At 40.3% G+C, this 25,144-nt stretch overlaps 1 protein-coding gene across 10 annotated transcripts in view; it reads right to left on the bottom strand.

The window, feature by feature from the left end:
* The window catches only part of DNAH14 (dynein axonemal heavy chain 14), a 125,144-nt gene extending 101,342 nt beyond the window's left edge, over positions 1-23,802 (bottom strand). For 7 of the 10 annotated variants that reach the window (XM_029047439.2, XM_029047444.2, XM_039914793.1 and 4 more), the window contains exons 1-17: positions 23,639-23,802; positions 21,188-21,317; positions 20,663-20,833; positions 18,542-18,822; positions 16,027-16,175; positions 13,532-13,663; positions 11,875-12,008; positions 9,838-10,002; positions 8,758-8,870; positions 7,198-7,260; positions 6,435-6,579; positions 5,486-5,617; positions 4,666-4,919; positions 3,215-3,350; positions 2,576-2,870; positions 1,722-1,776; positions 1,532-1,629 (exon numbers count right to left, since the gene is read on the bottom strand). In XM_029047439.2, the coding sequence (XP_028903272.1) occupies positions 1,532-1,629; positions 1,722-1,776; positions 2,576-2,870; positions 3,215-3,350; positions 4,666-4,919; positions 5,486-5,617; positions 6,435-6,579; positions 7,198-7,260; positions 8,758-8,870; positions 9,838-10,002; positions 11,875-12,008; positions 13,532-13,663; positions 16,027-16,175; positions 18,542-18,822; positions 20,663-20,812 (2,302 nt within the window). In that variant the 5' untranslated portion in view covers positions 20,813-20,833; positions 21,188-21,317; positions 23,639-23,802. Of the gene's footprint in view, positions 1-1,531; positions 1,630-1,721; positions 1,777-2,575; positions 2,871-3,214; positions 3,351-4,665; positions 4,920-5,485; positions 5,618-6,434; positions 6,580-7,197; positions 7,261-8,757; positions 8,871-9,837; positions 10,003-11,874; positions 12,009-13,531; positions 13,664-16,026; positions 16,176-18,541; positions 18,823-20,662; positions 20,834-21,187; positions 22,217-23,638 lie in introns of those variants that run through there. The other 3 variants (XM_029047441.2, XM_029047438.2, XM_029047436.2) reach the window with 3 other exon arrangements.
* Between the last annotated feature and the right edge of the window lie 1,342 nt (positions 23,803-25,144).

Genomic DNA, 25,144 nt, shown 5'->3' on the forward strand with positions numbered 1-25,144 from the left:
GGCGGTGAGCTCCCCCCTGCACTGTAAGAATTTGTAGCCTTTGGGCATTTGGTATTCACCCCACCCTCAGCACTTACGTACATATCCTTAAATGGTTTATTTACATTAATGTCCATCTTCCCAACTAGATTATAAATTTGTTGTGAGCATGGGCTGTCTCTATCCACTCTGCTGCTAACTCTGCTGTATCTTTAAATTACATTATAAATTACTTATTTATTCATATAAACCTCTCTCTCCCTCCAGACTGTAAGCTTGTAATGGGCAGGGAACCTGTCTGCTAATTCTGTTGGACTGCACTCTCCCAAGCGCTTACTATTGTGCTTTGCACATGGTAAGCGCTCAATAAATATCGCTGACTGATTGATCTCTCCCAAGTGCTCAGTACAGTTCGTTGCACTCAATAAATACCATTCACTGACTGTATTGTACTCTCCCAAGTGCACTGCACACAATAAGGGGTCAATAATTACCACTATGACTGATAACTAGATCTTTAATACACTTGGAATTGTTTTCTCTCTCTCTCTCTCTCTCCTTTTTCTCCTCTCTCCTCTTTTTTCCTCCCTTTCCTGGGAAGCTGATCCTAACTTCACCCTTTTCCAATTCCTGGCCTCCTTCCCCAACCATAGCTTTTAAATTATTTTCCCAGATTCTTCAAGTCTTCCATCCCAGTCTCTGCAGTTTGCAAGGGGCCCATCGGCTCTATGAGAAAGATAAAGTGGGTACTCTGTGTGGCAGAGTATGGATGAATTCAGGGAAACAAAGAGTGCATCCATGAGAGCCAAGAGGAAAAAAATGTTAAAAGCCATAAGTGGTTGGATAATGGAGGGAGAAAAGGTGGGGGAAGCCAGGGAGCAAGGAGATGACAAGGAGAGTGAGGGTTTACTTGGCCACCAGTTAGAAGTATCAGGACTATAATAGGTAATATTACAATGATAATGATATCAGGTAATATGATAGGACTATTTTACTTTCAGTGAAAGAAAAATTGGCTATACTGTTAATGAACCCCATTGTTAACATTATATGCTGGCTGTATTGATTATAACACCAGACCCTTTATGGCCAGAACTATCTCTTTTGCTTCCAAAGTTTTAACCCTATTTATGTTGTTAATGAGGTGTACATCCCCTTGATTCTATTTATCATGATAACGTCATCTTGTTTTCATTTTGTTCTGTTTTGCTCTGCTATCCGTCTCCCCCGATTAGACTGTGAGCCCATCACTGGGCAGGGGTTGTCTCTATCTGTTGCCGAATTGTACATTCCAAGCGCTTAGTACAGTGTTCTGCACATAGTAAGTGCTCAATAAATACTACTGAATGAATGAATAAATGAATGAATGAGTGAAAGTGGAAAGTACTTAGATTGTGAGCCCCATGTGGGACAGGGACTGTTTACAACCAGGTGTACTGGTGTCTACCCCAATGCTTGGCAGAGAGTAATAGTAATAAAAATGTGCTTGCTATCCATTTCTGTGGAAAAAAAGGCAATTCTGTCAAAGGAAACACCTAATTATCATACATACTTAGAGAATGTTCAAGTTTATCCACCATTTTTTGAATTTGTATAGAAAACTCCAGTCTGTTGGGAGTTAGAAAGAGGCTTGAAGAATACTGTGAAAGTCTAAGAAAGAACAGAGCATACACTGTATTAAAAAACATTTTTTTTTTTTCTGAAAGTCAATACTTTTGATCCCAAACATTTTTGATACTTACGGTTTATATCTTAATTCATCACCATCTTCCTCGGACTCACTTGAGACGTCTGTGCCTGATAGGATCAGTGAAGAGAAAAAGCAAAAACTAAATAAAGTCTGGGTCAACAGAAAGATGTATCAGATGTTAAGAGAAAGATCATGTATTCAGCTGGTTTCACTGCTCCTTGGAAAGACCAAAATGAATGTGTTCTTGGTATGTGCCGAGCTGACTGAGCTACCGAGTTACCCCACAGCTGACAAGGGCTCAAGGAGGTCTCTGGTGGTCTGCAGCTGCCTTTGGAGAGATCTGGCCGGAAATTGCAGATCCCCAAAGACCACCTAAAGTGCCCAAGAAACTTGATGTACCCTGTACTGACATTCAGCTCAGGCACTCCTGCTCGCCATTTCAAATGCTCCTTAAAAAAAGGTATTTTAGATATAGCACTTGGATTCATTCTCACTATCTGCACTGATGACAATTACCACCAGAGCAGCTGCCTCACCCCCAAATAACACGACACATTCAGGGGAAGAGCTTAATACCCTCAAATACACACTGGAGTATAAATCCTATTTTCTTTCTCTCCCTCAGCACGATCTTGTGGGATGAACCCTATTTCCCAACCTGGACATTAAGAATCACTCTGAATCCCTTAGAAACATTTTTATTATGTTTATGGTCAAAACTTTACGTACTATATTGTAAACTGCCATTTATCAAATTCAGATTAGTTCCCTACTTGCCCTGAAGCATGCACATAGCAATTTTTTTCCCCTTTTACTTGATACTCTATTGTTGGTAGACGATATTTTAACTGAAAAGTGGCTTTATTTCCTATAACCTCATTTACCTTAAGAGAATCATTTTCTTACCAGAAAAATTTTCTTGAGTAGTATATTGATAAGTTTTTAGTCTTCTGGCACTTTTGGACAGTACTTCAGTTGTTCTCTTTTTGGCAGTCTTGATCATTTTCAACCCTTCGTCACTTTCTCGTTTTCCCGTAGACTTTGTTACAATCTCATCGGAAGTAGAGGACTCCAGAGATTCGGATTGAGAACTGCTCCTTTCATACAAATTCTTAACAGAACTCCGCAAAGCTATGTTTACTTCAAATATTGGGGCATATACTCTTTTCAATTCCTCTTGTCTTTTTATGTTATCCAACACCTTAATTATTGGATATAACGTGGTATCAGTGATATCAAATAATTTACCCTAGAACCTTTCAAAATTCAAGATGGTAAGCAAAACAGCATAGACCAATATTTCCATTTGGTTCATCCCACCAAGACTGCAAACAAGTAGCAGTGAAATTATTCTTGTGACATTCTGATGAATATATACTGCCTAGATAACAAGGTTGTAACTCCTTGAGTGCAAGGGCTATGTAATACCAGAACTACAGAAAACAGTGGGAAATTTCTATACATTTAGCTTGGATGATGATTATCCATCGTATCTATTCATTATATTTCACTAAATCATTTTTGCTCTCCTGGAGATCGTTTTACCTTATTAATATCCTCTTGTGTCCTTATTTGTAAATGGGGAGTACAGGGTTTATGTGGTTGTGAAACACGCACTTGTTTTTGAAATGCATCCTTTAAATTAAATTTCTTTTGGCTGACTGAATCCAATTTAGATAATCTAGATGAACAAAATGAACGGCTAGAAATATTTCTTTTATTAAACAATACCACTTAGCTTATTAATTGCATTCTGACAAATAAACTTCTACATAAAAAGTTTAAGCATTTATAATTTTCTTGGCTTTATGAGAATACTAATGCCTCAATCTCCATTTGTCTTACTTCCTCACATGGTAATTCTGAAAAATTATGTCTCTCTTATGAGTTTAATCCATCATTTAATCCATGGTATTCACTGCACACTTACTGTGTGCAGAGCACTGTACTAAGCGCTTGGGAAAGAATAATAAAAGAATTGGTAGACTTGTTTCTTATCTTTAATCGGATTTGGAAATATAAAACTGGGAAACCAAAAAGGTGGGGGAAATAAAACAAAAAGCATTTCCCATGTCTTTCCTCCCATTCTGAGTTAATAGAATCAATATTGTTAAATTTAATAATAATAAAAATGTTTGCTGTCACTGGTTGGTTGTGCCTAGACCTAAAAGTAATGAATCTGCAAATCACGACCAACTGCTGTAAAAAAATACCACCTCAAAATAAGTTCTCATATCATGATTTCTTAAACAAAATACTTTTAAGAGAATAAAATCCTGAATATGAAGCATTTCTTTACTGCCATGAAAAATGCCTTGAAAAATCAATGGTATTCTCTAGTAGCAGGGTCAACTTGCTTAGTGATAAATACACTTGTGGACATGGGTAAATAAAATGTTGTATATTTCATCAGTACAGAAAGGATCACACCTCTATTTTTATTGCTTCCAAAACTGCTGGAAAATTTGTTAAACATGGAATGAAATAAATTAGTAATCGTAACAATATTCCTTTGAATTTAGACAATCACAGAAGGAAAATACACTTCAGCAAAGAGTGAAGGGTCAAATAAACCACAGTTCCCTGCCTGCTGCCCCCAGTGCAGAAAATGAAATGGCAAGGTGAGCTGTAACAGTTTTGAACAAGGCACTTCGCTTAGCCAGGATCAGTATCTACCTCAGCACTTAGAATAGTCCTTGGCACAGAGTAAGGGCTTAACAAGTACCATTATAAAACAAAAGAGAACAAAACAAAACTAACAAAAAAACCCAACCACAAAATGTGAAAGAAGCATGAATTAATGAGAAGTCAAAATAAAAAGTTAAGTTCTGGGGGTGAAACAGATGACACTTGCTAAATAACTTCAATTAACCTTATATAATCACGTACACCATACAGTCAAAAAACTCTCTTAAATTCCACATATAAAAGCATATTTTCTTTAAAAGGGGCAACAAAACAGATCCTTATCATATAAATAGTAATGTAAATATTACTTAATGAGACTTTCATTCTTCTTTTCAACTGAAGATTTCATTTTTCCAGAATCAGTAAATAAATCCAAAAGCAGCTGTAGTGCATTGTGCATCAACTGATGAAGTAGTTCTTGGAACATGCTGTCCACAAGTCGAAGAAATGAAAAGAATCGTTTCATCCAATGGCGACAGTCAAATATTTTGGTATAGTTTGTTTCTCTATGATCAAATGATTCAGGCTTAAAAAAATTTTGAATTCCTTCCCTTTCTGCCACCTAAAATGTAATTAAGCAGCAAATTGTCAACTTTCTTTAATTACTCATCTATTCACAGTAAGTATAGCAGTAATGATTCATTTTATTCTACGCAATATTTGGAAATTATAATTCAAAATAAAAGTCCTGTAAATATGTATTTCAAAGGAATACCTTCTGAGGACTGGAGAAATAAATGTTTTTCTACAGGAATTAGTCCTGATTTAGTTATTTGGAATTATTTATTAATCTGACTGACGGAATAGGAAATAGTAAGAAGTTGGTAGAAAATACCAATTGGAGTGGAAGTAGGAGATGAAAAATAGTGGGGAGAACCTCCTGGGGTACAGGGATCATGTCGATTCAATTGTACTCTCAAATCTTTACACCAGTGCTCTGTGCCCAGTAGATACTCAGAAACTGCTACTGATTAAGAAAGCTTAGAAATAAGATTGGATTTAAAACAGTTTGCTCCAAACTTGAAGAAGGTATTTGAAATAACTGCAAAGCTTGACTGAGATGCAAGCCGGGTAGTACATTGGAATGCAAAAGTGTAAAACTTGGGATAAAATAGCTCAAGCAAGTACCTTTAAAAATGTACGTTTTAGCTCTGAAATTGCTTTACTCTTGAAAGACTCTAGTTGTTTCAATGACAGGGCTTGTTGCCGATACTGCTCCTCACAGAACTCATCCAAAGAATATGTACGCGATCTATCCAGCTGATAAAAATCATAATGAAAAAATGAGTATTTGAAAGCCAAATTACAAAAATAAAAGTGTTAACCCTATTTGCTAAAACACCAAAGTAGATCTGATTAATCTAGACATCATCACAGTGAAACACAGAGAAATTCAAAGTTAAACAGATCTAAGCTTCCACAAAACATATCCTGAAAGTATAATCTCTTCCAGTCATTTGATTTTAAGATTCTGTAGGTCTATAAACCAAGAATTCTAATCCCAGGTATCTTTCTTTCGCGATTCCCTAGGCAAATATCTTATTATTATTATTGTTAATAAGTGCCATCGAGTCATTTCCAATTCATAGCCACTCCACGGATATACTTTCTCCAGAACGTCCTGTCCTATGCCATAATCCGCAACCTAACAGTTCTTCTGCTATCGTTGTTATGGTTTCTATCCATTTAGCCACTGGTCTGCCTCTTCCACATTTTCCCTGGACTTTTCCTAGCTTTAGTGTCTTCTCCAGGGAATTAGTCCTCCTGATTATGTTTGCAAATATTAATACCAAACTTAGTGGAGAAGCAGAATGGCTTAGTGGCAAGACCCTGGGCTTGGGAGTCAGACGTCGTGGGTTCTAATCTCTGCTCCATCACTTAGCTGTGTGACTTTGGGCAAGTCACTTCACTTCTCTGTGCCCTCAGTTTCCTCATCTGTAAAATGGGGATTAAGACTGTGAGTCCCACGTGGGATAACCTGATTACCTTGTATCTCCCCCCAGAGCTTAGAACAGTGCTTGGCACACAGTAAGTGCTTAATAACATAATTCTTATTATTACTTTCCTATCAACTCACTTTTACCATGCAGATGTCAAAAGAACTTTCTTCAGAATTTTCGACATTTTTCACATGAAGTACATCTTCACAGAGCCCTTGTATATAGAGTAAGCAGCCTTGAAATAACTCATCAACCAAAAAAAGCCATTTGTACAGTTTCGACCTAGAAGTAAAAATAAAAACCTTGTAAATTCACATATTACAGTGCTTATAAGGCCTATTGGGTTTAACAAAATGACTCACTTCAAGTTAGCATCTATATTAAAGCAAGCCTTAGTAAAAAAAAAAAAAATTAGTAGTTTGGACTTTGGAAATATATTTGATTATAAATTATAACAATCCCAACATCAAGTTGCAAATTAAGTGATCTTTAAAGGAAATAAACAACAATAGGACTGTCAATATGCCTGTTTCTATAGTTCCATCAATCTAAGGTAAGGAGGATAGTGTGATATGAGTGGGGTACCATTTATTCATTCATTCAGTCACATTTATTTAGCCCTTACTGTGTGCAGAGCATTGTACTGAGTGCTTGGAAAGCACAATTCGACCACCCAAGCCAGAATTATAGCTGTTTCCACTTTTGAGGCACACCTTTTACGATCCAGTTGTCATAGCAAAAGCAGTTTTGAAATGACTCATCAACCAAAAAAACGTTTGGAGGGTTGTAGACTTGAGTCCCCAACCTTTAGATATTGGGCAGTCTGGACCAGTTCCTTTCATTCCTTAGGAATGCCAGTCAAATACTATGCTTTTACTCTAGTTTGGTCTCAAAGCTTACCTGCTGTTATCTGTCTTTTGTCTTTGAACGTTGATTCTCCAAGTAACAAAAGCTTTCATGATTCTAAAATGAAAAATACAATTTAGAGTGGGCCAGATTCACTGGGCATTCAATTTATGTTTCTACTTATGTATGTTTGTTGGTACAGAGTCTCCCCCTTGGAATGACATGTTCAGGAACAAGAAACTGCACTGATTACAGATCTAGTGGTTAACTGTAGGGAAGAGAGGGTAGGTAAGTGTCTACCATATTACGAAGTGCACTCAATTATTTTTTTTTAATATGCAAAATCCATTTACACTGAAGTGGCCACCGCATAATGTCAAAGCTATACTGAGCACCACAATAAATGTTTTAGTCAATGCAGTCTTTTGCCACCAACTTTAACCAGCTAATTTTCAGGATTTATGATGGGCCTGTCTAGCACAACTCCAATGGGCAGACCTGGAGATGAGAACCCAGTTCTCCTGATTCAGAGAGTAGTGCTCATTCTACTGGACCAATTATTTATGAATAATTATGTTTATCCAAAATTTTAAAACCCAACTCATTGTGCTAATTCTCCCAAACTGCCAAACTAGAGAAAAATGCAAGTAAATGTGAAGATATTTTGTAGATTTGCCAGATTAATTTCAAAAATTATACAAACCATCTATTATCTCATCTTTATTAGTCATTCATTTTAGAGATGGATTTTAATTTATCATAAAAGACACTTTTCACTATCTTGAAATCCCAATTATAAATGAGCATATTTACTGAACACTAGAAATTTGGAACACATATATCACACTATGTCATATGTCATACATATGTCATGAGAAGTGGCATGACATAGTGAACACAGCATGGTCCTGGGAGCCAGAAGATCATGGGTTCTAATCCCGGCTCTACCACTTGTCTGCTGTGTGACCTTGGGCAAGTCATGCTACTTCTCTGTGCCTGGGTTCCCTCATCTGTAAAATAGAGATTGAGACCGTGAACCCCAGGTGGGACAACCTGATTAGCTTCTGTCTACCCCAGTGCTAAGAACAGTGCTTAGCACATAGTAAGCACTTAAATACCAAAATTATTACTATTATTTCTCACTGTACTTCATTCCACTTTATTTTGGTTCCAGTAAATATGAAATGAAAACAATCCTTCAGAAAATGTATAATGGCTAAGCATAAAGACTGGCTAATCTTCAATTTCAGAAAGACTTGGTTGTATATATTAAATACATTATATTTTAAACATATTAAATACAAAATATTTGAAGCTATAGATTCATTAACTAGGCAAGGCCAGCTTCTAATGAATTATTTCAGTGTCTGCTCAACAGAAAAACAAAAAAGCAAAAATTGTAATAAAATTTTTGCTGAAATGCCTGGTGAGACAGTGTATCTAGGTAAACCCCAAAGCATGATACTTAAAGTTCCTAAGACTACAATTTTCCCAAATTTTTTCTCCGTTTTTCCCCAACTGGTAGAATCCCTTTGTATTTAATTAAAGCAAGGTGACCTAACCAGTCAGATTTTCAATGTTCCCCCAAAATAACAATTTTTCACTGTATCTTACCTAAATTTAGAAAAAACACGAAATTTACATAATGAATGGTACAGTCTCCGTTCACACAGCCATTCTAAAACGGACATCATTTCTACTTCTTCACCACCAGCTACTCGAGTAACCTGAAAAGACACTTGGTAAAGTTAATACTGTAATTATAAAAGGAAAATGCACTAATTCTCCTTGAAGAGAATGTGGGGAGAGACTGAAAAGGTCAGGGCACAATAATCTGAAAAGATGACGGTTGAAGGGGAACACAAATGAAGTTTAAGAAGTCATGAAGGATGGAGGAAGGATGAACCAAAAAATGCTGTTCACTAAATCCCATTAACACAAAACTCAGGCGACATCTATTTAATCCTCAAGAAACCAAAAACAAATAGGAATAATAATAATAACTGTGGTGCTTGTTAAGGACTTACTTAAGCACTTACAGGCACTGGACTAAGTACTGGGGTAGATACATGCTAATCAGGTTGAACACAATCCATATCCCATGTGGTGCTCACCGTCTTAATACCCACCTCACATAAGAGGCAAAAGGCACAGAGATGTTAAGCGAGCAGAGCAGACAAGTGGCAACTCAGGTCCTGACTTCCAAACCCGAGCTCTATCCACCAGGCCACAGGCTTCTCTAAGTCATCAATAAATACCATTGCTTGCCCATTGATTGACTATTGCTTCACACAGATGTTAGTATATCATATCCATAATTTACTTAGATTAATGTCTGTCTCCCACTCTAGACACTTGTGGGCAGGGAAGCGAGGTACAGTCAGTTCTCTGAAAATGTGAAAATGTAAATTCCTGATGTACCGTAATTAAGGACAACATGCACTTGGCCTAAGTGGCTCCACTTTTGCCTGCCTTGCTCCTGCTTGCCCAGCTTCCACAGGATAGAATTTCACCCCCAAAATGGTGGGGAGTTGGAAGGAGGGAGCTCTGCTAAATTTGGAGATTCTGCTCATTCGCATAAAAAAGTTCTAACATTTTGTATTACTAAAATTAAACCCAGGGTCCCATGAAGACTTTTTCTAATTCTGCTTGAAAATATCCATTCTAAATTCTGAGAGCATTATTTACATGTACCTTTGAGATATATGAAGCAGTAATAAGCCAATATTCTCTGCAGTTTCTTGCTGTGTTGGCAGAGACTACTTGAAGATCATATGGATTATAGAAAGTTTTGGGATTATTCCTATGTCTAAGAAGACAGTAAACATATTCCCCATCATCTTGTAAAGCAAATTTTTCCTGTCGGGAAAAACACAGAGAGGACACATGTGCATTTTAAAACTATGCAACAAAAATCATGAATAACAGCAAACCTGCTGATAAAAATATCTTGGAATAGATCCAATCCACATAGGAGTCTTAATTCAACAGTTTCTCACACACACACACACACACACACAAAGACCAGATATATTCAGTCTAAGCTAGTTGTTGGCTCTACACACAGTAAGCTCTAAGTAAATACCATTGATTGATTTTAAGTGCTGCCCAATGAATTGAGGAGAAAATAGCAACAAATTATTTGGTCTCTACTTGGGCCCACTAAAATACAATGTTTAATTTGAAAAACGATATGAAGGATAGAGAGAGTTGAGAGGAAAACTACCAATATTTAAAGAGAGGACAATAGGTTCCTCTGAACTGGATCTACTAGGACCACAGGAAGAAAGGTGCTGTTAACTTATGAGAACGTATTTATTTTATATATATTCTGTGTTGATCTCTATCTGACCTTTGGGTTTGCTGATGAGGCTACCAATGGTGACATTTCTATCACTGAGAAAGAGTCTGATTGTTAAAACCAATGGATAACATGGCAATCCCTCCCATATTCCATGCATGTGAAGATTGCCCCTAGATGTACTGTTCCCTTTATGACCACAGTCCCCACAACTGTTTCCAACAATAATGACTACAACAACAATTGCAGTGTTTTTGTGTTTACTATGTATCTCTAGGAGAAGGGGAATAAAAGGAGGAGAGGGGAGACAAAGCAGGGGAGAGGAAATCAAACACTTGGAATAAAGTTATCGGGATGGACCCAAGATCTAAATGTGTTTCCTCAATGACATCAGTCCTCAGTGGTGGGATCTGACGGACCTACGGATCACCACTCGACACACTAAAATATTCAATATTACCACCAGTGTATCAAAAGGTGGCCCACAGCCACCTAGGTGGCTCAGTGACAAACTCCTGAGCACCACCTGCAAAAAGCTTCACGGATCATCAAAGTAAAAAACTCCATATACAAATACCAATAACAATCCATAGGAAACTTGAAGGACAGTCAGGTACCTCAACAGAACCAGCCTTAGAGGACCCAGGTTTGGCAGACTCACCCTGTTCTCCCTGCCACAACGAAAAGAGATTCAAGTCCCCAGAGCTAGGTGTCTCTCTCTGGTCCTTGCCATTCCTCCCAAAACTTCCTCCTAAACTGACCCTTCTGGGAAGGACTAGTCAGATGGGTGTTTATTAATTAGAAACAAACACATGCACAAAGTTACTGAAAATCAACTGACTTGATTCATGCATTACTAAAATAATGTAAACTAGCTGGTACCTCACCTCTGGAGGCCATTAAGGCTTTAGGGCAGGTTTGAGACAAGAAAAAGAGGTTTTCTGGAACAACACTGGGATTCCAATACGTAACTCTTTAATTCCTTCTTCAAAAGACCCTAGGGACTTTGGATTTAGGCAGGAAGTCTAATCATTATTAGCTTGCTCTTGAGCAATATGCTTTGATTTGCTCCAGGGAAGGCCCTTAGCATTGACATCAGACTAGACTCCCAATCTCCTGGGGGACTTCAATTTAGAAAGACATTTGTAATCTGCTCTTAGTTATCTTAAAATAATATTTTCTATTTATCTTTATGGAAGATAAAATGACATGGAAGATTCATGCACATTCAAGACTTTGATTTCAAAATTACTGAATGACATTATTAATCCAACTAACCCAAAACCTTGCCACATTGTATAAGACTTATTTGTTCTAGTCCTCTGGCACAGCAGGTAATGAAGGATGAAATTTAGGTATCTGGTTGGCATGCAATCCAAATGAAATACAGTAAAAACTGGGAAAAAAGACAAAGAGAATGGGAACAATACCCCCAATTTAGCTTCCAGATTAGAAATCTTCTCAGGTTGTTCATATACAAATCCTCGCTGGGGTAACAAGGTTTGCCAACCAAGTTTTTTTCTTAGTCTCAAAATGTGACTTTCTGCACGGTCATCATCTGGTTCTGGTTCAGGGCATAAAAAGGTCTGGCATAAGTTTCATGATACATCAGTCATTTGGGAAATATACATATACATGCCAAATATATATGGAAAAAATCTAAAATAAAAATCCTTCAAATTGTAATGATTAAATATAATGAAAATAAATGAAAGAACTGCATTTTAAATCCTAAATTACACAAGGGCTAATTAATGAAGATAGGATCCAGGGAGATACACCCAGCTCTGGGGACTCAAGATTTTTTGGCAGAGAGAACAAGTCTGACTAAATTGGGCTCCCTGTGGCTGGTTCTTTCTGCCTTTAAATTCCTTTTTTTTTTACTGTTCTCTGTCAGTCTCATACCACCAATCCCCAGTTCTTGGCATGCAGTAAAGGCTTAAATATCATAATTATTATTATACCCCAGCTCCTGCCCCTGATTACCTTTGCCAATTATTTTGTTGATGAACATTGAAAACTTAAGGTGTAAACTCTCCAAAGTCTCCTCCTCAGCTACTCAACATTCTCCCATCCCCATATCCATTCTGTCAGCCTTCTCTCAAGAGATCTCTGGCTTTACTTTCAAAAATTTACCCCTTCTCATCTTCTAAAATCATTTGTACCCATTCTTTTTCCATCCCTGACTGCCATCATCGACCACTCCACTTCCTTTTACCCAACTACCTTTCACTTTTGAATGCAAGACACCAACTACACTTACAGTGGGCAAAACATAAACCAAAGACTGGTTGTAAATTTTTTTATGATATTTGTTAAAAGCTTACTATGTGCCAGGCACTGAATAATAATAATAACAGTAATAATAATAATAATGGCATTTGTTAAGCACTTACTATGTGCAGAGCAGTGTACTAAGTGCTGGGGTAGGTGTAAGTTAATCAGGTTGGACACAGTCCCTGTCCCACATGGGGCTCACAGTCTCAATCCCCATTTTACAGATGAGGTAACTAAGTCACAAAGAAGTGAAGTGATTTGCCCAAAGTCACACAGGAGACAAGTGGTTGAGCTGGGATTAGAACCCATGATCTTCTGACTCCCAGGCCAGTGCTCTATCCGCAAGACCAAAGCTGCTTCCCAAGTCACTGATCAAAGCCAAGCCTCCCACACTTTTGGGCTTGCCTGGCTCTCAGTGTTTTAGTGTACGGGCCACTATTTAAAACTATTTAATAGGGAAAAACATCAACTAGAGAAGGTTTCAAGCAGGTGCAAATTTAGCCTATACTCGGAAAAAAACAGGCTAATACAAACCATGATTTTGTTTCATTTGCAATTCCCTACACTTCTGTGATTTATTTCAATATAAATACACCCCTTATAAAGTAAGCATTCTTTCATGCTACATTTTGAAGTTTAAAATCCAAAATGATTGAGTTTTCTGTAATTGTAAATACTCATTTCATTATTTAATTCACTAAATGTAAAAATTAGCTAGGTAGATTTTTTTTCCTTATCAGAGCACAGAATTATTCTACCAAATATGTAAAGATAATGGATAAGCTAAACAGCTTGCAGAAATGTACTAACCTGTTTGATCATATGAAAAAGTCTTTCGTTTAAATTCAACTCTCTTAGCCTTCTGAGTACCAACAGTTTCACACTTTTTTTCTCTTGATTCTATGGCAATTGTTTGTTGATTTACAGTTTCTTCAATGGAATCTGAAATGGAAGGCCTCACTAATTATATAGTTATATTTTGTAAATAACATTAATCACACCATGTTAGATCGTTTCCTCCAAGAAATGCACATCTTCTCCAAGAGGCCTTCCTCAACTAAGCCCTCATTTCCTCTTCTCCCACTCCCTTCTACATCGCCCCTGCACTTGGATTTACACCCTTTATTCATCCCTCCCTCAGCCCCACAGCACTTAGGTACATATCCATAATTTATTTATTTAGATTAATGTCTGCCTCCCCATCTAGACTGTAATCTCATTGTAGGCAGGAAACATGTCTATCAACTCTGTTATACTGTACTCGCCCAAGTGCTTAGATCAGTGGTCTGCACACCTTATCATACCTAAATCAGAACTACTCATCTTTCTCCCTAATTCCATTTCTGTTCCTAAATTTCCCATGTCATTAGATAATGAGAAGCAGCACAATGGAAAAAACACAGGTTTGAGAGTCAGAGGACCTGGTTCTAATCCCAGCTCCACCACTTACCTGCTGTGTGACCTTATTAACAATACTGATGGTATTTGTTAAGTGCTTGCTACCTTAGGCAAGTCACTGAACTTCTCTGTGCCTCTGTTCCCTTATCTACCAAATGGGGATTCAATACCAGATCTCCCTTCTACTTAGACCATTATTATCTGATTACCTTGTGGCACGCTTGACACATAGCGTTTAATCAGTACCACAATTATTATGATAGCACCATCCTCCCCATCCCAGAAGCCTCCAACCTCACTTGCATCTCAGTCACCTGTCTAACTCTCATTTCCAATCTACTGCCAAATCCTGCTGTTCCTTCCTATATTTCTAGTGCCTTAGCAAGCTTAACTAAAAATCATACCTCCTCTAGAAGGCCTTCCCCATCTATCCACTCATTTCACCTGTTCTCCCTTCGGCATCATCTTTGAACTTAGATCTGTACCCTTTAAGTGCTTGACATTCCACCCAGCCCTCAGCACCACAGTACTTACATACATATTTTATTTTATTTATTTTAATGTCTGTCTCCCCCTCTAGACTGTAAGCTCTCTGTGGACAGGGAATGTGTCTATCAACTCTGTTTTACTGTACTCTTCCAAATGCAGAGTACATTTTGCTGCACATAGTAAGCATTAATAAATACCATTCATTGATTAATACACAACAGTTTCTGGGTCCACCCCTTCCTCTACGTAAAAAGGTGGTACAAGATATTGAGTATTTATGTGGCACAGAAGTCCTGAAATTGCAATTAGGGCAATATAAACCAAGAGATTAATCAACTGTTTTTATTCAGTGCTCACTGCGTGCACAGCACTGTACTAGTTTGGAAACACATCCCCTGCCTACAAGGAGTCTAGAGATTAGAAATTCTTTAGGGAAGGACTCCTGGAATAAATGTGGAAGTACAATTATTAAGCCCTTACTATGTGCCACATACTATGCTAAATGCTGGGATTGATAGAGTCATACCAGACACAGTCCCTAAGCCACAAGGGGCTTACAGTTTAAGAAGGAGGGGGAATTAAATGCCTAGTCTACATTTTTCAGATGAGGAAACTGAGGCCTAGAGGAGTTGACTGACTTGCCTAAAATCACATAGCAGGCAAATGGCAAAGATGGAACTTCAGAAAAGTTCAGAAAATAGGGAGAGCTGTGGTCTGTCAAATTTGAAATGGGGGTGAGGGCTCCCAGGCAGGAGAGATGGCAAGAACAAGATGTAGACTATGACAGACCCCAGATCCCCATGCCACCATAGGATTCCCAGTCCAGAAACCCCAATCTGATGGGACAGCCCCATTCCTGAGTTGAGGTGGAAGGAGATCCAGAGCTTACTGGGAGAGAAGAATCACCCACTCCGCTCTGAAATAATCCTACTGGAATGACAACACTGGGCGTTTACTGTTATACCAGTGCAGCGGTTCCAGATTACTTTCACCTCTGGTAACTTTCCACCTTCAAAGCAGTGCAAAAAACAACCACCTGCAGGAGGCGTTCCTCAACTATTCCCAACCTCCTTAATCAGGTCGATCCATTAATCACCCATAGTGTTTAAAGGTTTAAACAAATATTTATTCCACTCAAATTCAATCATTTTTCACTTTTGCAGTTACCAGTTGTGTCTATGCTTTCCCTTTGGGTCTCATTTTAAAAGGTATTATTGGGTCTGTCTAACCCCCATTAAATTATAAACTCCAAGGCATTGACCAGGTCATTCACTTGTATTGTAAGATTCCAAAAGTTTAAAACTGTGTTCTACACTGAGTGCTCAAGAAATAATGAAAATGATGATTATTAAAAAATGTGCATCTCTAAGTATTTACGATGCTTCCATCAACTTACACTATAGCAAAATAATACATACCTGGAAACTGAATATCTTCATACACCAAATTAGAAGCACTCACTTCAGATTTCAGGTGTGGTAGAGTTATGTTTATGTTTTTATTAAGCTCTGATTCCAATTTAGGCTGTAAAGCCTCTGACTGTGCTTCCTTATATTTCCTTAATTGTCTAAAACAAAACAATGCAAAGCTGAAAAAATTGAAAATTCACGCAAAGAAAAAATGGTGATAAAATACGATTTTAAGGTGTGGTGGCTTTTTTTTACGATAAGAGCAGTTCAAAAGTAAGGGGGGTTTAATATCTGAAACTAAAATGGTGCATAAGAACACAAGAAATGCCAATCTGGGTCATACCAATTGTTCACTGGGCCAAATATTCAATTTCCAACAACAGCACTGAAGAATACTCGGGGAAGCTTGTGTGGTTGCAATGTGGTTGGGGTATGGCTTCTAGCTATCCCTAACTACTCCCTCTAAAATCCATTATTCTTAGTGGCCAGGGTTCAAATCAGAAAGAGGATGGGGGTAGGGACCATGGCATTTACAAGTAGTTGTTTTGACAAAACAGGCATGGCACATTGGGCAAGAGAAGGGAACAAAGCACTTCAAATCAAAGCAGTGAGAAACCAGCTCATTTTGCAGTATGGTGTGAATGAGGGGAAGCTCAAAGGTCCCTAAGACTGTGCCAGAGGTTGTGTCCTGCCAGTCGGTTGGAACAGCAGGAATGTGGGCCAGTTGACCCCCATCCCCACCCCAGAGTGGCCCTCATGCTCTAAGTACCCCACCTGGAAGCATACCAGCCCACCACAGGAGTTGAAAGTTCTGCTGGTGGTGGACTGGCTGCCCAGCACACTGCAATCCAAGCTCCGCACTTAGCACTGCATCAGGTCCAAGCCTGCTCCTTAGTACCTGTGCCCGTGATGGTTAGCCCAGCTCCTGCACCACAGTAGAGCCATAAGAAAAACAACAAAAAACAAAACCTACACCTGCTTCAAAATAAAGTCAGAGTGGGTGTCCCATTCCTAACTTTGACCTCCTGTCTCTTATCTCCCAGCACTCAGTATAGTACTTCGCTTAATAATTACTATAACTGCTTTTCTGCCTTATGTTCCCCCTGCTAACTGACATTTTTCACCTGCACAACTTCACAAGGTAATTGCATATGATTGCCCAATGTTTGAGTCATAATAGAGCAGAGTGGTGCCTAAGTCATTGCTGCCAGAGCCACATTTGGGCGTGGGGAGAGGTGAGGGCAACAAGCAATTTATTGCACTGTATTATCATACGGAGTAAGGGGATAGCTTAAAGGGTGGAAATTCTGCCTTAAATTCACCCCCTCTTTTTCTTCCACTGATAATGTACAGCAGTGGAGTTCACAGGAGACTCAAAGTTGCATCCGCCCTCCTCTTCCCAAGTTTCAAGTTGATGTCTCCCAAGTTCCAAGCTTCCCAGGCTCCCCTATCTTCCCAATACCCCATGAGATGACAGTTATCTGGAGAGATGGGATATCTTTGGGCATGGGACTGCCCGTGTCCTGACAAGAGGGCAAGGAAGACAATGGCACCATCTTGCTAAGCAGTCTACCACTCCAAATCTCATGCCCTGTGGACTCTGCTCTGACAAAGTGTAGGGCAGCAGAGTAGGTGAAGAAGCAATGCTCTGACAAAGTGTAGGGCAGCAGAGTAGGTGAAGAAGCAAAGGAGTACTGGGAACTCAGACTTGTGGAACCAATTGCTCCCAGCCCCTGTACCAGTAGGTGTCTAAAGAATTGTTGGCCAGGAGGTTCAGGACCCTCCAATTGCCCCTACTGTCCCTATACTACCCAGCTTTCCTTTCTGTGGTGGAAAACCAACTCCAATCTGCCAATATCTATTCTCTTTCAGACACTTTCCTGTTCCTTGATTTCTGGTTAGAAAAATGGCCACGCAGATGTCGAGTGGTGAGAGCTGGAGCCCTGATTATCCACTGGCCAATTCCCTTCTACTAAGGCTCTCCTCTCACCCTTTCTTACACTGATAAGCCTTCAAGATAAAGGTGTTGTTCAACACCTATGTGGAGAAGTACTATAGCAGGAGACTTTTAATAAAGTTGCCCTTTAAACAACTCTTCTACAATCCACATTTCTCACTCATTCAAACCATTGTCCCCCAGTACTTTAGCCGAACAGAGGTTTTACTCTTTGTACCACTGATGAAAAGCTCTAAATAAAACACTAGGGCAATCTTTAGAATTCTTTATTGTAACTTGTCTAGGCTATAAAACTCTGGGAAATTTATCCCTGGAAACCAAAGGTTGTCACAAAAAATATCTATCAACATAGTAAAACTGTAAAGTATCTGGGAAAGAATATTAAAATGTGGTTATACACAGAAAAAGTTAAAAAAGATTTTCACTTGGATGAAAAGGCTAAAAATGATTAGTTTAATATGATTCTCCTACTTATTTCAATCACACTCAACAAGAGAAGTACAAAATTAGATAAAAGATTTCACAAAATAACAGTGTACACATTTCCCAATCCCATCTTAAATTTACCTTAAGGGGAATTGGAGTTTTGAATCCACATTTTTCCCCCTTACTTTTGTTGGAATCGCAGGGAAGTGTTTCTCTTCTCTGTTTCCTGAAAGCAGGCAGGAAGACTTGGGCTTCGAATCCACATTTTGCCCCTGGACTGATGCTGGAATAGTAGGGAAGTGTTTCTCTACATTTTTTCCAGAAGGCGGTATGAAAGACTTGGACTTTGTATTCACATCTTGCATGTGAATTACAGGAAAGTGTTTTCCAGCAATGTTTCTCCCTAAAGGCTGGGAAGAAGGCTATAAAAGCTCATTTGTTTTACAATTTTGTTTTTCATTCTAAAATGTTCAATAACACATACATAGCTTGCTACCTACTAGAAATGTTTGAACAATAATATTTTAAAAAGGAACAAAATGTGTTGTTTGATACAGTCTACATTAGAGATTTTCCAATGAAGTCAAAGGGGTCACACTGAGCAACCCAAGAATTTTGGAGAGGCCACAACTAAATGCTCAGAGTTAGTTTTAATTTACATTTCACTCAGTTACATTTTATTATTTTTACCTTAAAACTAAAAAATCATTTGTAATTTCACTTATTCAAAAATAATATGGTCACAAATGTTTGGATGATTATACAAGCAGCTACACCAAACTATTCTAAGAATCACTAGTTTGGACTCTATTCTATAAAATTTTGTTTGTAAAATTTAGTGGACAGCTGGAAGGAAAGTCAGGAGGATGAGTAGTAGGGAGCCAAGCAGAATGTATGATACAAGGAGTGAATAGGGTGAAGAGGTTTCTTAATGCTGGGAAGGGCAGATGTCTCTTTCTTGCAGGGGTGGTATTTGAACCAAACTTTTTATCAGGTGCCGGAGTAGATTCAACACCAATCCCCCATCCCAAAGAACTGTTCTCTCTCCCCACAGAGATCTCCAATCTTTAGACCTCCTTTCGCTTATCCCCAGCCATCATTCCCTTCCTGGACACCCTACTTATCCTCCCTTCTATTGATGCACAAATTTGTGTCCTCAACACTGTTCTTTCCAATCAGTTAAATTCCCTTGTCCCCACTGGCTCTTCCTCAAGCCCTTCATCACCTCCATAATGTGGTTCCTCTGCTCTTGAGCTGCGGAGCACTAATAGCGGAAATCCAGGCACCAAATCAACTTTGGCCATTTCAAATTCATCCCTACTTCCTTTAATGTTGTTTTTCTTCTGCTCACCAATATTACTTCTCTTGCCTCATACTCCAGTGCCTACTGCCCAACCCCTAATTTCTCACCCTTAAGCCACCAGTATCCTCTCTAGTTCCCCATTTTATGTTCATGCTCTTCCCCAGTTATAGTAATGATCCAGTACTTATTAATCCCTCATCTGTAAAATGGGGATAAAGAATGTGAGCCCCATGTGGGACAGGGACTGTCCAACCCGATTGGCTTTACTCACCTCAGTGCTTAGTACAGTGCCTGGCACATACTAAGCACTTAAATACCATAATTATTATTAAGTTCTTACTACATGCCAAGTACTGTACTAAGCCCTGGGGTAGATACAAGATAATCAGGTTAGACACAGTTCCTAGGGCTCACAGTCTTAATCCCCATTTTACAGATGAGGTAACTAAGCACAGTGAAGTGATTTGCCCCAAGTCACACAGCAGACAAATGGTGGAGTCAGGAATAGAACCCAGGTCCTTCTGACTCCCAGGCCCATGCTCTAGCCACCAGGCCATGCTGCTCTAGACTGTATGCTCCTTGTGGGGTGGGACTATATCCTCCAACTCCATTATATTGTACTTTCCCAAGCATTTAGCACAATGCTCTAAACACAGTAAACTCTCAATAAATGCCATTGATTGTTACACTCTACTCAAAAATTACTTTATGTTTGGTCTCCTAATAGATGGTAAACTTCATCAGGGTGAGGATTACATTTTTTATTATACTCTCCCAAGCTCTTAGTAGAGTGCTTGACATACAGTACGCTTTAAATAAATTATATTAATTGACCATTTAGATCTAATCCAGATTGAGTTCCTGCAATGATGTTAATTACACCAGGGTAAAATAGACAGCACCTCCCACTAAAGGTTAAAAAAAAAATCAGCTTTATATGAAAAAGATCAAATTCTTACCACTAGCGGTGGACTGTTACCTTCTTCAGTGACAACCTGTTCAGGAATAAAATTCTTTTCTGGCACCATCTGGGGCATATCTGAATTTTCTGGTCCAACAGGAAGTCCAGGAACCAGTTTTGTTTTTGCCACTTTCCTTTGCTTATCCATCTGGATTAAATACCTTTGGTCCTAATAATCAAAAATAGCTTCTGTGTATGAATCACTGAAGAGTAATTAGGTCTTCATTATTAGTCTTCCCAACTCTTAAAATAATATTTATATTTTCCCAATTCAATATTGAAAACAGGGATCTTATGAGTCACTTCATATCCTGATATTTTATTTTTAGAGAATAATTAAAATACCAACTAAAAGGAAAACATTAATTTCCATTCCACCTAAAAATATGGTTATGTCCTTCAACAGGGTGCAATTTAGCAACAAAAAAACCCTAAAATGTAGCTATGATTGTGAATACTAGAGCTTTCACTCAAAAATTTTTGATCATAACTATTAAATTAAAAATTTTGGGCACTGAATCACCTTTTTCTGATTTGCAAGCACTTCTCTCTTGAGGGTCCACAGCAAGGATGTCCAAAAGGAGCTTTTCTGCCCTGGTTCGTTACTGGGTCTTCCCTATCCTCAAAGTTTTGTGCTTGAAGTTTGAAGTTTCCTGGCAATGATGTGGAATCCAGGTGGATAGGGTTAAGGCCAGAACATCATCCCGGAGCCTCAGTTATCACCATCACTTGCCATTATTGAGCATTCACAGGTTACATGGCATCATGCTAAAAACTATCCATCAACTGTAAGATCTTGGAGCTTTTGTTTGTGTTTTCACTCACCAGTGGTGGTCCTCCGGGTTAATCTAGTTTAGGTGAGACTGGCAATTTATAGGGGCAAAGGTCAACAATGGATTTAGGATTTCCACCAAGATCCATGAAGCAGCATAAGTGCAGGAGAGGAGAAAGTGGTCAGTAGGGGAGGGGAAAACAGCTCTGGTATGGGAGGGAATGTGGGTGAGACAGCAGGTTAGAAAATCTTAATAATAATTTCTGAACTGAAGGTGAAGGGGACCTAGTTTGTGGTATTTGAGGCAGGGAAGCAGTTAATAACTCCAACATCCAGGATGAGTTCATCTTAGTGTGTGACCAATATGGAGCTGAGTTGGAGGTCAGCAGAGTAAAGTGGAGAGCACACCCGGGAGGCAGCAAGGGAGAGACCTGGAGGGTCCACGACCGAGACCTGAGGGTCTGTGAGAGACCCAGGGGGTCGGCAAGGTCATCTGCATGGACACTGATGTCTCTAAAGTTCAGGGAAGGGTGGTAAAGTTGAGGAGGAAGGTGAGAAAGACATCAAACCTCTAGAAATGCAAAGGTGGTCCCTGAGAGCATTATATAACAAAAGATACACTGCTATAATGTTTCCAAAGCATTTCACGTCAGTTGGTTCATTTTATCATGCCAACATCCCTGTAAAATAGGGAGTAAGAGTATGACCCTCATTTTAAGATATGGACTCTGGGGTCCAAGTAGATTAAATGACTTGACCAAAAGCATACATTGGCCAGTGGAAAAGCTGGAAATAGACTGTGAGCTTGTTGTGGGCAGGGAATGTCAGTATATCGTTGTATTGTACTTTTCCAAGCATTTAGTACAGTGCTCTGCACCCAGTAATTGCTCAGTAAGATTGAATAATAATAATAGTTATGGTATTTGAGTGCTTACTGTGTTGAGTGCTTACCATGTGCCTGGCACTGAATTAAGCGATGGGTGGATACAAGCAAATCGGGTTGGACACAGTCCCTGTCCCACGTGGGTCTCACAGTCTCAATCCCCATTTTACAGATTCATTTATTCATTAAAGCATATTTATTGAGTGCTTACTGTGCGCAAAGCACTGTACTAAGCGCTTGGAATGTACAATTTGGCAACAGATAGAGACTATCCCAGCCCAACAATGGGCTCAGTCTAAAAGGGGGAGACAGACAGCAAAACAAAACAAGTAGACAGGCATCAATACCATCAAAACAGGTAAATAGAAACGTAGACATTCATTCAATCATATTTACTGAGTGCTTACTGTGGGCAGAGCACTGTACTAAGCGCTTGGAATGTACAATTCAGCAAGAGCTAGAGACTATCCCTGCCTGACAGTGGGCTCACAGTCCAAAAGGGGGAGAGAGAGACAGCAAAATAAAACAAGTAGACATGCATCAATACCATCAAAATAGGTAAATAGAATCATAGATATTCATTCATTCAATTGTATTTATTGAGCACTTACTGTGGGCAGAGCACTGTACTAAGCGCTTGGAATCGCCAATTTGGCAACAGAGACCATCCCTGCCCAATAACGGACTCACAGTCCAAAAGGGGGAGAGGGACAGCAAAACAATAATAATGTTGGTATTTGTTAAGCAGTTACTATGTGCAGAGCACTGTTCTAAGAGCTGGGGGAGATACAGCGTCATTAGGTTGTCCCACGTGAGGCTCCCAGTTAATCCCCATTTTCCAGATGAGGTCACTGAGGCCCAGAGAAGTGAAGTGACCTGCCCACAGTCACACAGCTGACAAATGGCTGGGCCGGGATTCGAACCCCTGACCTCTGACTCCCAAGCCCGGGCTCTTTCCACTGAGCCTGTAGACAGGCCTCAATATCATCAAAATAGATAAATAGAATCATAGCTATTCATTCGTTCATTCAATCGTATTTACTGAGCGCTTACTGTGGGCAGAGCACTGTACTAAGCGTTTGGAATGGACAATCTGGCAACAGATAGAGACCATCCCTGCCCAACAACGGACTCACGGTCTATAAGGGGGAAAGAGACAGCAGAACAAAACAGGCAGACAGGCCACTGAGGCACAGAGAAGTGAAGTGACTGGCCCAGGGTCTGCTGACCAAAGCTGCGTTCTTACCACCTAGGGCGACTATGGCGGATCTCAGGCTGCCAGAAAGTCGGTTGGCCTCGGAGGGGGGGCTGTTACTCACCCAGAGGGCCCCCCGGGGCTGTGGGCCGTCTCAAGGTCAATCTTCTCAACCCCCCGGGAGGGTTGGGTCGGGGGGTGGGAGGCCAGAAGGGTCTCCCTTCCTCCTCCCTCGTCAGCCGAGGCCCTGCTCGACCGGGAGGCCGCCGCCCTGCCAACCCCCGCCCTCCGCCTCGTGCGCGGCCCCGGCCTCGCGCGCCCGTCACGCGCCCGCCCTGCCCCGGCCTCGCGCGCCCGTCACGCGCCCGCCCTGCCCCGGCACGTGGCCCCGCGCCGTCTCTGTGGGCGGCGCTTCCCGGGCAACGGAGCAGAGAGCACGCGGGGAGAGCCCTGCGCCTGCGCGAGGGCTCGCGGCCTTGCCCACCACCGCGGCGCGGAGGCCGCGGGCAATGGGGCCGACTCTTGCCCGATGCGTTTGACGTCGTTTTGCCAAGCGGCGGGGCCCTAGCTAGAGCCCGGGCTTGGGAGTCCGAGGTCGTGGGTTCTAATCCCACCTCCGCCCCTTGTCTGCTGTGGGACTTTGGCGAAGTCGCTTAACCTCTCCGTGCCTCTGTTACCTCATCCCCCCTATCCAGACTGTGAGCCCGCTGTGGGCAGGGACTGTCTCTTGCTGAATTGTACTTTCCAAGCGCTTAGTACAGTGCTGTGCACACCGTAATTGAGAATTGAGAAGCAGCGTGGCTCGGTGGAAAGAGCACGGGCTTTGGAGTCAGGGCTCATGAGTTCGAATCCCAGCTCTGCCACTTGTCGGCTGTGTGACTGTGGGCAAGTCACTTAACTTCTCTGTGCCTCAGTTCCCTCATCTGTAAAATGGGGATTAAGACTGTGAGCCCCACGTGGGACAACCTGATTCCCCTATGTCTACCCCAGCGCTTAGAACAGTGCTCGGCACATAGTAAGCGCTTAACAAATACCAACATTATTTATTATTAATTGCTCATTAAATACGATTGATGGCATAAAATGGGGATTAAGAATGTGAGCCCCACCTGGGACAACCTGACAACCTGCATCTCCCCCAGTTCCAAGCGTTTAATGCAGAGCTCTGCACACCCTAAGCGCTCAATAAATATGACAATAAATGCAACGGGGATTAAGACTCTGAGCCCCAACTGGGACACCTGATTACCCTGTATCTCCTCCAGTTCCAAGCGTTTAATGCAGAGCTCTGCACACCCTAAACACTCAATAAATATGACAGTAAATGAAATGGGGATTAAGACTCTGAGCCCCAACTGGGACACCTGATTACCCTGTATCTGCCCCAGTTCCAAGCGTTTAATACAGTGCTCTACACACCGTAAGCGCTCAATAAATACGACAATAAATGAAATGGGGATTAAGACTGTGAGCCCCAACTGGGACACCTGATTACCTTGTATCTCCCCCAGTTCCAAGCACTTAGTACAGTGCTCTGCACTCTCTAAGCACTCAATAAATACGACTGAATAAATGAATAAAATGGGGATTAAGACTGTAAACCCCATCTGGGACAATCTGATAACCCTGT

This window comes from Ornithorhynchus anatinus, chromosome 19 (assembly GCF_004115215.2).
Source record: "Ornithorhynchus anatinus isolate Pmale09 chromosome 19, mOrnAna1.pri.v4, whole genome shotgun sequence".
NCBI classification, from domain to species: domain Eukaryota; kingdom Metazoa; phylum Chordata; class Mammalia; order Monotremata; family Ornithorhynchidae; genus Ornithorhynchus; species Ornithorhynchus anatinus.